At 35.8% G+C, this 14263-nt stretch overlaps 1 protein-coding gene across 5 annotated transcripts in view; it reads left to right on the plus strand.

The window, feature by feature from the left end:
• The window catches only part of GHR (growth hormone receptor), a 163419-nt gene extending 149437 nt beyond the window's left edge, over positions 1-13982 (plus strand). For 2 of the 5 annotated variants that reach the window (XM_027635313.1, XM_027635317.1), the window contains 6 exons: positions 72-232; positions 1239-1417; positions 6119-6287; positions 8351-8441; positions 10881-10950; positions 11206-13982. In XM_027635313.1, the coding sequence (XP_027491114.1) occupies positions 72-232; positions 1239-1417; positions 6119-6287; positions 8351-8441; positions 10881-10950; positions 11206-12168 (1633 nt within the window). In that variant the 3' untranslated portion in view covers positions 12169-13982. The remainder of the gene's footprint in view (positions 1-71; positions 233-1238; positions 1418-6118; positions 6288-8350; positions 8442-10880; positions 10951-11205) is intronic. The other 3 variants (XM_027635316.1, XM_027635315.1, XM_027635314.1) reach the window with 3 other exon arrangements.
• Positions 13983-14263: the final 281 nt, after the last annotated feature.

A 14263-nucleotide genomic window follows, 5' to 3' on the forward strand; every position in this document is an offset into this window, starting at 1 on the left:
TCTACAGTTTGTCCTGGGTAAAATCTGTAAACCTCTCTCTCACATATATTTTGTTTTTGTTGTCATTCTAGTATTGATGAGGACTGGAAAGAATGCCCTGATTATATCACATCAGGGGAAAACAGCTGTTATTTCAACGTGTCCTACACCTCTATTTGGGTACCATATTGTGTTCGGCTTGCCAGTAAAAATCAAGTATTTGATCAAAAATGTTTCAGTGTTGATGAAATAGGTATGCTTCCATTATGTATCTTACTTTCACATTATTCTTACTGTATTTAAATTTTGCCTCTCAGGAAATTTAGTATCTGAAAAAAGTGGTATATAGGAAGGGATGTGATTTTGTAAGGTCTGTAATGTGATCCACACCAGAAAATATTGCCCAGATTGGAAAAAAGCTAAAAGGATAAAAGCAAACATGCAGTTTCTTTTTCTGAATACTAGTGGTCTCTCAAATATGTGCAAGCTCAAATGAGCTTGCCTTTTCTGTCACACTGAGTCTTTTCTAATAGATGCTACATCTCCTTGTCCAGCAAGGATGGTGTCAAAACCTTGATTCTGCAAAGCTCTGGAACCAAAACAGTTTTTGTTCCTGAATCAACATTAATCTACAGAATCAGGATGTTTAGCATTTCTAAGCTAGAATTTCTGTTTATGACAATAAGAATTATGACTGTCTGGGACTTTGCAGATGTTATTGCTTGTTCAGAATGCATATGCATTCTGTATGCATATGCATATGCATACAGAATGCATATGTATGCATATGTAATTAATTTATTCCTACAAGTGACTAGAATACCCACTGCTTTCTTTTATTAAGCTGAACAAATATAGATCAATTTTTTCAGATACTATAGTTTTTCTGTGTACTTCTATATTAGTTATCAAATATTTGTCTTTCTGTGTTATTCCAATTATTGTTTTTATTTCTATTCAGAAGTCTAGATTTAAATTTTGATGGAGAATCATTTATGTCTCAGTGATTAATAATCTGCTATTCGGAAATATATTTTAATAGGTAATACATTTCTACATTTCTGCTTTATTAGAGCATGCCTACTGCCAATGGCAGGGTACCTTCTTGTTACCAAACCTGCAGGGATTTTGTCATTGACTTTCATTAGATTTTAGGCAGGAAATACATGGTTAATATGTTTTTTAAGTCCTGAAATCATTTAACAGTGTGTAGTGACTTCACATTGAAAACTTCTATTCCAAATACTCTGTTTAAACAGTACTACCTGATCCCCCTGTCCACATTAACTGGACTCTGCTAAATACTAGTCAGACTGGGATCCATGCGGATATCCAGGTAAGATGGGATCCACCACCAACAGCAGATGTTCAGAAGGGATGGATTACTCTGGAGTATGAATTGCAGTACAAAGAAGTTAATGAGACAAAATGGAAGGAGGTATGAAGCAAATATTTATTATACAATAGTATAATACAGTGCAGGCTTGTTCTCTCCCTAACACATTTGTACCACTGTAAAAAACAACAGGTTTGTAATTGCCAATTAGATTATACCTCAATTCTCAAACAATATGACCATATTTTTTCTGACATTTTTCTAGCAAATATTGTAACTTTAGTGTCAAGGTAGTTGGCATGCTGGATAATAAAAAACCCGAAACACTTGTGTTAAATTAGAAAGTATAAAAATAGTCAAGAATAGTCAAGTATAGAAATATGCAAGTTTTCAAGGATAAAATATTTTTCTATTGTTTTCTGAAACTTCAACTATTTGAACAGTGCACAGTTTTTTAGTAGTTGGAACAAGGAATATTTTGATTGGAAAATGTCACCACATCTGTCCAGATTCTTCTGAGTCTTTACAGTAACTGTAAAGTTTCAGTATTTATAATTATCATTTCAGTAGAATAAAAAAGAGGAAAAAGAGGATAGAAAAGCTTTGAGTTGCAATATAAGGTTTGATACAATAAGCAAATAAAAATAATTCAACATAGATAAGATGTACACATTTTATACCAGATATAGTAAGGGGAAATTTGTGACTATATGGATAGTCTATGAAACTATAAAGTACCTATCCTCTAAATCTTTTAAGTTTTCTTTTTGAAAATCACTTAACTTTTCATGTATTTAGTTTGAGAAGTTAGTTTTTCTGTTACAGGGAAGAAATTATACCCATCTTACCTGAATGCGTGGGCTAAATACCAGTGTGTTGTGGTGTATTTGCATACGGAGATCTCTTCTTTGATGCAGTAATAACATAATTTCAGAGCATAATCCTTCCTTTGCTTTCTTTTTAATATGAATGAGTTAACTGAAAGAAAGCAGATAATACTGTTATGAATTTGTCTTAGTCTACAAAAGGCAAATTTACCACTTGAAACATAGTCAAACTGTTTTGCTTGCCTCTGAAAGACCTTGGCTCCCTCCTCACCTGTGGTTTTTCTCAATGTTAGCATTTTCTCTTTAGTCTGCTCCTTATTAGTAAGTGTACAGCCAAACAGACCTATAATGTCTGTAATTTTTTTCCTAATTCGTTTCTATATTTCCCTCTGTACTGGTTTAAGCTGTACTTACTGTATGGCCTATGAAATGAGTTAAATTTAGGCAGTAAATAAATACTCCTTAAGAAGTTGAAAATCTGCAGATTTTCCAAAGCAAGTGTCATTACATCTATCTCTTCAAAAATGCACATTTTTGATGATGTTTTAATAAACCTTTAGATATCGGTCTTATAAATACCCTCATAAAGCTATGCTCTTGCTCTAGTGCCATCAGTAATTCCAGAATGCCTTCAGAATAGTTCTTTTCAGGAGAGCAAAGGTTGGAAGATCAGTGTTTCTTCTTTCAGAAAACTGACAGGGAAATGCTGAATACTATACTTGCCTCAACAAACATACTACTGAAGATTATGTTGTCTTCAGATGTATATGTTGTATGGTTTTGTGTCTTTCAGCTTAAGAGTACAAATATGGCATAATTCCCTGAGGTGCTATCAGAGCACAAAAGACAAATTTCTGAACAAAATCCTAGTCTGGCCTAGGACAATAGCAAATCTATGAATAACAGCATTGGAACAGTGCTCCAATTTCACTCTTTGCATCCCTTGCTACAAATATCTTGTGTAATGAGTGTTGCAACAGTAGAGATAAATGTCTACTTACACATTATCTAGTTATACATGTCTAGTTATTACTAACGTTTTACACAAAGGTTAATCTTTGACTGCTTAAATATACCATAATGCTTTGTACACATAAGTAATACAAAAACTAATTTATAGTACTTAATATTGTATTAGGTCTCTCCTTTGCTGAGACTTGTTTGTAATTTTTTTATATATTTTGGGACAATTGTTTGATTTTTCATGTATAGCATTCATTTTTTCAATACATTTACTAATTGAAAATAGATAAGTTATTAATAGAAAGAGGACTAAAACATTAATTAGTGAAATGTTATAACAGTAAGTTATATTGATAAGAGGACCAAAATTATTTTCTGAGAAAACAGAAACAATAAAATCCTAAAAAAAATAAAATCTGAACCCTCACATAATGGGTGTTCATGAGACAGAGACAAATGCAACCTGTCTCACAGTTTGAAAAAAAAACATTATTGTTACTAGCTTCTTGCTGGATATCTTTTTTAAATTCTACCCCCTTACCTTGAACTGTTACTCATTACATTCACTAGAGTAAAATTCTGTCCCCTCTTGTGCCTGTCCATGTCTTCTAGTCCTGACTAGCAAACCCTGTGAGACTGTTTTGTTTTTTAAACAAGGTGTGAAAACACCCATCAGCTGAACCGTAGGGAAGACTGGTGACTTCATAATGGAGTGTCTATGAATGCCAAAAATGTATTTGTGATAAGGAGTCTTGAAAGTCTAATTTTGCTTTAGTTATTATATTTTGGATTGACTTCATCTTTTGACTTATTAAAACAAACAAACAAACAAACAAAAACAAACAAAAAACCTCAACCAACCCAGGCTCAGATCCACCTAATATAGGATGAAATTGGTTATCATAGCTCAGTGCTCAGTGAAGAGGGCTGAAACAGGGAGGACTCTGCTGGCTCTCATTATCTTTTGAATTTTTGCTGGAAAAATTTCATACTGCAGCCAAGTGCAGTTAGGGCAGGGATGCATGGAGTATTAACTCCAGAGCTGAATACCTTTGGGTCCATACATCAATGTGGCTGAGAGACAGGGTTTGCTACTCCAAGGGATGAGAAACTCATCTTCCTGCACTACATTGGATATATAGCCAATGTCTCCCTGTGTTGTTCAGGTGTCCAGTCCTGTGTTATTCCTTCCCAGGTTACGTCTGAACCTTTTTCTAGTACTGCCCATCTCCCACTTCTCACCATTCTTCCGTTAAAGTTGTGAAAGCCATTGCCTTGGTTGCTGTGATGCCTGTTGTGCCTGGGCCAGCCTCTGCCCCTGGTGACTCCATCCCAGTGGGTGCTCCTGGTGTCCCAGGGGCTCCAGCTGGCTAATGATAGAACGACTGCTCTGCACTCTGTGTTAACCCCCTCTTACAGGGCCAGATTCATGAGGCAGTGCAATCACACAGCCCAGCGTGACAGCACGTTTGTCGCGCATTTCTTCAGTATGTCAGTCACAAGCATCACTCCCTGTACACTGACCTGACTGACCTGCATGGAGTAAGTCCAGTGGTCTGATTCCAAGCTCCCCTTCACATACTTTAAATGATTTTGCTGTATGCTGTCATGCATTTTTATTAGTTGTATTTTATCATGTCTCTCTCATATGGCTTTTACTTGATTTAATGCATGACAAGTGCTATTCATTTATTCAGTTCATGCTGAACTTTTCGCAGTCTATACATCTTGCTCCATCCAGGTTTCTTTCACAAAGGCTCTAATTTAGTCTGCATACTGCTTTTTCCAAGTGACACCATTATTTGGAATGCATGTAAACCTACTTGTAAAACTTCAGTGAACTGTTTTTTGTGGCTTCATAGCCACAATGAATGAAATAAGTATCTATTGAATTTCCTTTCCAGTGCTTTCCAGTGCTGGATATTCTTCACATGTTAAAAATCTTTAGGGCATAGAGCAATGGTTCTCCATGATCTTGTGCTCAACTACTAGAAGAGAAAAGCAGTCTGCCTGAGATCACTGCCTCCTTCGAAATCTGCCTGGGTGGCTCTCAGAACACTGGAGTCGGGAGGCACCAGGGATCAGAGAACTCCACAGATCATAGCTACTGTCTCAAGTTTAGATTGTGTAGCTACAGAGTATGTTGTTAAAGCTTCCTTCAAATTCCCAATGGCTGCTGATTTCCAGGTGTTTTTAGTCTTAGCCCATGGTGAGTTTTTGCTGGTATCATCCTTGATTCTGAAGTAAAAGTAGAACATAACATCTGCCACATGGATTTCTATTTTGAGCACATTTTCCTTATTTTTGTATACTTTTATTGGACTGTTGAAGCTAAAATACGTATTCTTAGAGGATTAATAGAAAAATAGAAAGAGAGAAATTTCACTTATTAAGACTTCTAATGTGATTTCCTAAATAGTTTGATATTCAGCAGTATCTGTGTTGCAGTTAATATAGAAGTTTCAAAGACCAACAATCTGGTGCCAGGTCTCTCACACAGTCTCCATTATCACATTTAACATATAGTTGAAGATTTTGAGACCTATGCAGTGTTCTCCAAATAAAAACATTTGTAACATGCAATATGTCTAGTTAGAACCATTAATTCTGTAGTGGAGATTGCACTACTTTTAAAACTCCTGTGTTATTTTAACAACATTTTTGGCTCTTTGCCATAAGTAATGTTGTGTTATAACAGTAAAAAGTATTTACAACTTGATAAGATCAGTGAGAGATGTTCACACCACCTACTTATGGCATGTAACTGGGGGAAGCTGCCTTTCTTCACTCCTACAGAGAGCTTGGGTTCTCCACTTTTGGTCCCCTGAATCACAGCAATGCCTGATGACCAGTAGGTCAAAAGTAAATGGTGTGAATTTTCTCTGAACTCTTCTTGTGGTATCCTTACAATTTAGAGTAGCAAAAATGCCTTCAAATTTTCTGAAATCAAGAAACAATGTAAAATTGCCAGTACAACTCAAACAAATTAATCACAGTCCCTCTGTCTCTGTAGTTAACACCCAGGGTCTCAACAATGGTTCCACTGTACTCTCTGAAGATGGGAAGAGATTATGAGATACGACTCCGATCAAGACAACAAACCTCTGAAAAATTTGGAGAGTTCAGTGAAATCGTTTATGTATCGTTTTCTCAACTGGGCAGCGAATGTGTTCGTTCTGAAGGTAAATAAAGTATTTTTAAAACTGTGATTCTTGCCTTTTTGGAGTGAGGGGGGGTGTGTGTTTTTTCTCCTTATCATCAATATTGTATGGTTGAATAGCTAGATTACTCAGCCTACTACATGAAAATAATTTGGTGAGATTGAGAATGTACAAGTTCTATATGTAAACTCAGAATTAAACTCACCAAGACATTCACAGCTCATCCTAGAGCAAAAATACAGATAGCTTTAAGAATCACACATAACTGCTGTTGCACATTTTACAGAGTATAAAACAAAGTTAAATCTCATACTTCATCATTTAAAATGAGCACTTCAGTAGCAAAGAGAAGAATTGTCACTTCTGCTAAAGTGTTATACTGTTGGCTAAGTTTGTTAGCAGAATTCTGTTTTTCTGATCATCCTGCTACTATGAAGGACAGTGAGTGGTTTTCTGTTTCTTGCTTCTGACTTGTACTTGTTTTAAAGTGCTATTAAAGACAGAAGAAGAAGCAGTCATTGATCACCACATTTTTTCTGTTGAAGGAATGAGACAGTGCCTTTTCCTAAAGTGTTCTTGGGTCTGAGCTACTAAATTAACTCTTTAAAATATGAGGTCTTCAGAACATATTTTAACATATTTCACTTCATTTTCCAGGGTAGTAAAGATGTTAAATAAAACAACTCATAACTCTTATCTTTTAAAACCTTGCTAGATTCTCCTTTTTAACTCTTCCTATTACTAGTTTTCTTACCTAATTTTTTGGAAAAACTGATGTTCTGTACATGTGGCATCATTTTATTAACCCCATCTGCATTACATTGTCAGGATTTTTATATGAACAAAATTACAATCCTATAAAAATCTAGGGCCATCCTACAACCACACTTTTCTTCAGTCACTGCAGCTGAGATTCTCCAAGGTGATACATATCCACACATCTCACACAGCAGTAGTGAGCTGATTTGATTGAGAATTTATTTTTGCCTGTTTTGTATATCACCTTAAGGAATACAATTAAACTTTAGGTTTCCATGTATTAAAAATTTAAAGTAGTTACATTCTAATGCAATATTCTTACTTTTTGAAGCAGCTAGGCATCTGCTGGTCTCACTGACATGACAAGGACTTTCTGTTTCTCCATTAAAATAGAGACTTGTTTAACACAGACATATCCATAAAGAGTTTAATTCATGCCTGAAAGCACATCTAGTCAAAATCTAAACTTGGAACGCAGTACTCAAACTCGTACCTGAATTTTCGATTTCTTTTTTTTCTGAAAGTTCACTCATGATCATGTGTAGAGGTCTAAAGCTTTCTGTCCAGTGTTCCTTTGCCCAAAAAAAAAAGAGTGAAGTTTGTATGGAAAAGTTGCAATTGGGGACAAGTGAGAAAAATCTAAGACTAAAGGCAGAATAAATTTCTTTATGCTTTGTATTCTACAGTGTCAGCTCAAGTATAATGGAATTGCTAGTAGTTAAGGGATAAAACGTTTCATGTATCAGCATTGTTCTTCATTCCTACTAAATTGCATTTCTCAATTAATTTCTATACTTTTTGTTACCACATGCCAGGTAAATAAAAGGGAGATTTTTTTCCTCAGCTGATGATTCACAACATAATGTTCAACCTTCAGAGAAGTAGTATGCTTTTTAACACCACCATACTCTAGTTTTTATGAGAAAAATATAGTTTGCCTATGATTTAGTGTGCTATTAGTAATGTTCTCTCAGCTTGGATGAATAAGTGTATTATGTACCATCAGGACTACTGATAGCATGTTCCAAGTAGGCAGAATGTTCCTCATGGCTAGTTTTGCTACAAGTATTTTCTTTACTAAGATCTTGTTTAGTTTATAAAATCAGTCTGGTTTTGCCAGGAGTCTCGGTGGAGTATGAAAAATATTGAGAGACCAAAAGCATATTTTTATTTCTTCAGTACGTAGAACTTTCACGTTTAAGTAACCAAAAATTCCATCAGTTTTTACCACTTTGGGATACTCAGGTGGTAGAAGAGAAGGTTGAAATTAAAGATGCGACAGAGATGCAGATTCCTGATAACACGTTTGTGTTCTGTTGTTTCAGAAATTGGGTTTCCATGGTTCTTAGTTGTTACCTTCGGAGCATGTGGGCTGGCTGTAACAGTGATCTTAATCATGCTGTCTAAACAACCAAGGTAGAGAGTTTTTATTTGTCAGATTTTATGTACCTGTAGCATGACAAAAAAGGTTCTTGAATTATTTCAAATTTGGGGGACTAGGAACTATTTTAAATATTGTTGTCTATTCTTATAAGCTGCATGTACACTGGGGCCTTCTGCAGTGGGAATCTGATTATGTTGAATGCTCCTCTTCCTCTTGCATTGCAGAACATACTATATTTTACCCACATGCTGTTCAAAAGTTTCCTACAGACCTATATCTGTATATTTGATTTGTTCTTAGACCATTCCACTAATCTCTGTTTCATCAAGCCAAGGCAAAGAGCTTGAGTCCTAGGGGAATATTTGGTCTCTGTGGATAGACTGCAGCTCCTATAAATAACAGGAATAAAATGAAACAAAGCACAGAATTGTGTTGTTTGTAAAAATTATAAAATGGTGTCATTTATAAAAATGAAACAATCAAACATATAAAAAAGACAGTATGGTCTCAAAGTGTATTAATCCCCTAATATGTGGTTCAGGGATAGGTTTTGGCAGTATTCAGCTTGGACGTCATACCAGTACTGTTCTAAACTATGAAACAACACCATGGGCAAGACCAGTGCACACATACCTGTTGTCAGTGCCTTGTATATACACTTTGAAAGTAAACACTTGGATGTTTTGCACAAAGGACAAATCATTGAAATTAAAAGAATGTCATGCAGTTGGAGCAGATCTAAAAAAATAATTTAGGCAGCAGCACTCTGCTTTGGTGGAGTTTAATTTCAGGAAGCCACTCCCTGCAATATCATCCCAATCTCAGGTTTAAGAGCAAGGCTCCTGATCCAATTCATGACAAAATTTTGACTTGTCAGAATGGGGCAAGAACAACTCACATGTGGGACTAGAAACTCACTAGGGTCAGCATACTGAGCAAGGAGTGGCTTGGTCACAGGAAATCCTGAGGGCTGAAGTGTGTCTCTGATCAGAGTTATAAATATCTTCCATGCAAATTATGACTGCTAAAGGAGGCTTTTCTGCACTGAGGACCCTTCACATGGAATGTTATTCTGAACCCGTGAGTCTGCACCCTTTTCTTCAAACTGGAGCATGTGGTAGTAGAATAGCAATGTATTCAGCAGAGAAGCAGGCTGCATAAGTTTTCCATAATGCAAAATATCCACTCGGTTTTCTCCTGATTCTGAAAAGATACCAAGTCATATTTTCCTGGGTTCTGATCTCACAGGATCTGAACGAGGCTCTCTAGGACAGATGCCTTAGGTTTAGGTCATTGAAGTTGAGAGATGAAAGCTTGAATTATGCTAGGCTAAGAAAGAAGCAGAGCAGCAAGTGGTAAAATCCTTTGTCTGTTTCATTAGAAGCAATGCCCAGTCCTGTCAGAATAGCTGATTTGTGGATTTGACTGTAAGCCCAAGTTTTAAACTGGTACGCTGATAGCCCAGCCAGTGCACGTATAACACTGCTCCTCCAGGGATTGGGTGGAAAATTACTGCATTTCTGGCTGTTATTAGGCTTGTTGGGCAGAACATTGAAGGTCTGCCCAAAAACAAAAAGCAGCTGGGGAATTTGGAGCTGCCATTGTTAAGCCAAAGGTGTGTAAATTTCTCTCTAGCACTTTGTATAAAAAGAATGCTGATTTTCCTTTTGAGAACTACAGTTTATCTGTTTGCAAAGAAAGCAGGGAGATAAAATGGAAAGAATAGACATAACCTGTTATTGTTGGATTATTATTAATGGAAAAGCATCCTCCTATTAGGGTGTTGTTTCTTTTTCGGGGGGGACGTTTTGTCCCCTTGAAGAATAAGGAGTGTGCTGTATGAAGGATTAGAATAATATGTATTTCCACAGCATGCAAATGCATAAGCAAATTACTAGTCCTTTCTCTACAAGGATAAAACCCTGCCTTTATTTCTTGTTCAGAAAACAGATGTGTCATAGAGATAGCAAAATACTAGCCTAAATTTTTGCAGTTGTTTTTCTGTTTTATTTATTAATTTTAAAGTAATTCACTCTTTACACCAATTCCTGTCTTCTGTTCTCCTATTCAAATTTATTGGGCTTATGCAAGGCTGCTCTGTTCATGAAAAAATGTTTGGGGAAAGTCACTGCATATTGATAGTTGTGTCAGGTTCCATTGAAAAGTAGGTAAAAAGGGAAACTATTCACAGAACTCTAGGAATTTACTATATAGCACTGAATTATCAAAGACTAGACTCCAAAGTGGATTCCCTCATAAATGTGATTTCAGCAAGGAAGCTTGCAGAAAATTTGTTTCTTAATTTGCAATGAGAAAAAGCAATAATTCTTTTTATTAGAGGTATTTGAAATTGAATTTTCAAACATTTAGGTTTTGAAGTAATTAAGTATAAACACAATGTAAGCCTGTCTTCTTTCTAACTTCCTAAAAAAAGGACCACTGTCAATTAAAAGCCATAATTTTTTTTCCAGGTTAAAAATGCTTATTTTTCCTCCTGTGCCAGTTCCAAAGATTAAAGGGATTGACCCAGATCTGTTGAAGGTAATACTGAGCTCTAAAATCTACAGTGGGAATATTTGTAGTAGTAGCAGATAACAGTTCTTGTGCTAGGCAGAAAAATTTTGTAGAAGAAAATTCTGACATGGGGTGAACTGCCACATAATTAGTTTGTATAAAATAATGTTAAAACCCTTTGCAATTATAATATTAGTTATAGTTACCTTTACATAAATTAATATCACAAAAAGTACAAGCATTTTTGTTATTTTCCTTATAATTTTTTTTCTTGCTTTATAGAAGGGAAAGCTAGATGAAGTGAACTCCATCTTAGCCAGCCATGGTGACTACAAGACAAAGCTATACAATGATGACTTGTGGGTTGAGTTTATTGAGTTGGACATAGAAGACCCTGATGAAAAGAACAGAGTTTCAGATACTGACAGGCTCCTGAGTGAAGATCACCTGAAATCTCACAGTTGCTTGGGAGCAAAGGATGATGATTCTGGACGGGCCAGTTGTTGTGAACCAGATATTCCAGAGACAGACTTCAGTGCAAGCGACACATGTGATGCCATCTCTGATAGTGATCAGTTCAAAAAGGTTACTGAAAAAGAAGAGGATCTTCTGTGCCTTGATAAAAAAGATGAGGAGGAGTCACTTGCAAGCCTTGCCAACACAGACACCCAACACCGGCATATGAATACTCAGTCTGAAAACATCCAGCTGTGGCCACCCTTTGCAAACGGCACTGACTCACTTCGTCCATCGGTCCATCCCCAGATAAGTAACCAGAATTCATTGACAAATACTGACTTTTATGCACAAGTGAGTGATATTACTCCAGCAGGCAGGGTTGTACTTTCACCAGGACAGAAATCCAAGGTGGGGAGAGCACAGCGTGAAGGTTGCACAGAACAAAACTTCACCATCGACAACACCTATTTCTGTGAAGCAGATGTGAAAAAATGTATTGCTGTGACTTCCCACGAAGAGGATGAGCCACACGTTCAGGAACAAAGCTGTAACGAAGATGCCTACTTCACCACAGAGAGCCTTACCACTACTGGTGTCAATCTTGGAGCTTCAACAGCAGAACCCCCAATTTCAGAGATGCCAGTCCCAGACTACACGTCTATTCATATCGTTCACTCTCCACAAGGACTTGTGCTCAATGCAACTGCGCTGCCAGTGCCAGACAAGGAATTCAACATGTCCTCTGGTTACGTGAGCACAGACCAGCTGAACAAAATCATGCCATAGCTCTTATTTTGACTAAGTGTGTGCAGTATTTCACAGCAGAGAGTCAGTTTGGGCTTGTATGCTGAAACCAAAATGAAGTCTAAAAGTTTCTTGTGGTTCCTAGAATTTTATCTGAAATGTTGCAACATGAAATATACATCAAAATATTCCTATCGTGTTTTGTAAATATTATCTATGAATTTGTCTTAAGGCTGTTTTGTCTTGTTCTTGTGGTTGTTGATTTTTGTGATACTAAACATTGAAATTACTGTGTTTAATATACAGTGCATTTTGATAAAGCTAAAAATCAGGTGATTTAAAGTCTAAGAATTTAGAAAAAATGTGCTGTTGGCAGAGATCTTTATATCAGTAATTGGGAATTGATCATATATAGGTGAAAACCAGAAGTAGCTTGACTAAATAACACATCTATTTTGATTTATATAAATTAATAAAATATATTTTAATATTTTAGTCATAAAACCATAAATATTTTCTACTACCCTGCACATTGTAGTTCAATTATGATGACCCACTTAAGGAATGTAATTGTTGCAGTCTTAAAAAGGAGTTTTCTGTTTTATAAAAGTTTTGTTTGCAACTAAAAGAAAAAAAAATTTTTTTACAGAGCCATTTTATACCTCCAAAGAAACCTGTAGAGAAATTTTGAAATATTGTAGAAATTTAAAGGAACAGATTCTATTACTTTCTAATGGTAGCTACTATAGAAATATACATGCAATTTAAAGTTCTGTATAAAACTTTAAAATATACAAAATATTTGGACAAATTATTCTGTTCTTCATCAGATTCTAGTTAATGCTAATAAAAATATACTTTTTATAAACAAAATTTTGTTGACCACAGTATTAAACACTGTGCAACTATACTTTCACTGAACATTTTTGAGAATATGTGAATAAGCTCTGGTGACTTAGCAGCATAGTTTCTGCATGTCTGACCAACTTCTGAAGCCTTTCTACAGCCAAAGGTATCACTACATTTATTAATTTGTGCCACATAAAGTCTTGATTAAAAAAAAATAAATTAAGGGCTTCAGCAGTTAGCCAGCAGTTCATTTTTAAAACTAAAACAGGATTAAAATACTTTAGTGGAACAAGGGGATTAAGTGCAGTATTGCTCAAACAAGATTTTCATTTCTGCAGCCTAACAGCATCTCCTCTGACTGCATTAGGCAGACTTTCAGAAGGAAGGGAGAAGAAACTGAAACTTGTCAGGAAAGCTTCTCTCTTTGTTAAGAACCTGATGGAGCTTTTTGTTGTTTCAGGAGTTAACCCTCCTAGGCCATGGTTTCATCACAGCAGGGTTCTTCTTAGAAAGCAGATAGGGACATTCATTTCAGAAGTGTTTGATGTGCAGCAAATGCAGGTCTTGCTTATGATGTCTCCAACTGAACTCACTGATGCTCTTTCTGTGACCAAGTGCTACAGGACTGGGCCCAACTACTGGGTGAGTTTTTTAAGTTTAGCACGTACTTTATGGTAAATGTGCATTAGATATTCTGCTAATTTGCTGCTATATTTTTCTAACAGCTACGTTATTTAGTTTCATATAAAATTTCATAGATGGTAGACACTAATGCAAGTAATGCCTCTGTGTTTGTTTGAAAGAAGTTTCTTACTCTGTTTCTATTGCCAAAAATAGTTAAATACCTCAGTCAAACTCAGAATGTCATTTTGGTACTTTACTGGTCACACAAGCCATGATATGCAGGTCAGAAGATGTGTCTTTCAATTTCTATTTAACTTTCCTTATGTTAGTGTTTTGTTGTTTTCTCAAAGTTTAATAAATGTATTGTCTTTGATCTATCTGGACACAATGTGGGTTTTTGTGTATAGTTAATTTTTTTAATGGAAAATAGAGATTTTACTGGCAGAAATCAAGTACTTCTCATTGAATAAAGTAGAATGTCACTTCCCTTAGTATAGAAATATTGCCTCATGAGATCAGTGTTTCAGTGTTTTCACGATTGATATGTATGTATTTAAAAATAGAAGCACAGACCTAAATTTATAGATGGAGAGATAGGACATGCTGCACTCAGAACTAGCAAAGACATGTGTTACCAGTTTAGCAGACCAGTTTGTCTGAGGCT

This window comes from Corapipo altera, unplaced genomic scaffold (assembly GCF_003945725.1).
Source record: "Corapipo altera isolate COAL_440 unplaced genomic scaffold, ASM394572v1 61411, whole genome shotgun sequence".
Lineage (NCBI taxonomy): Eukaryota > Metazoa > Chordata > Aves > Passeriformes > Pipridae > Corapipo > Corapipo altera.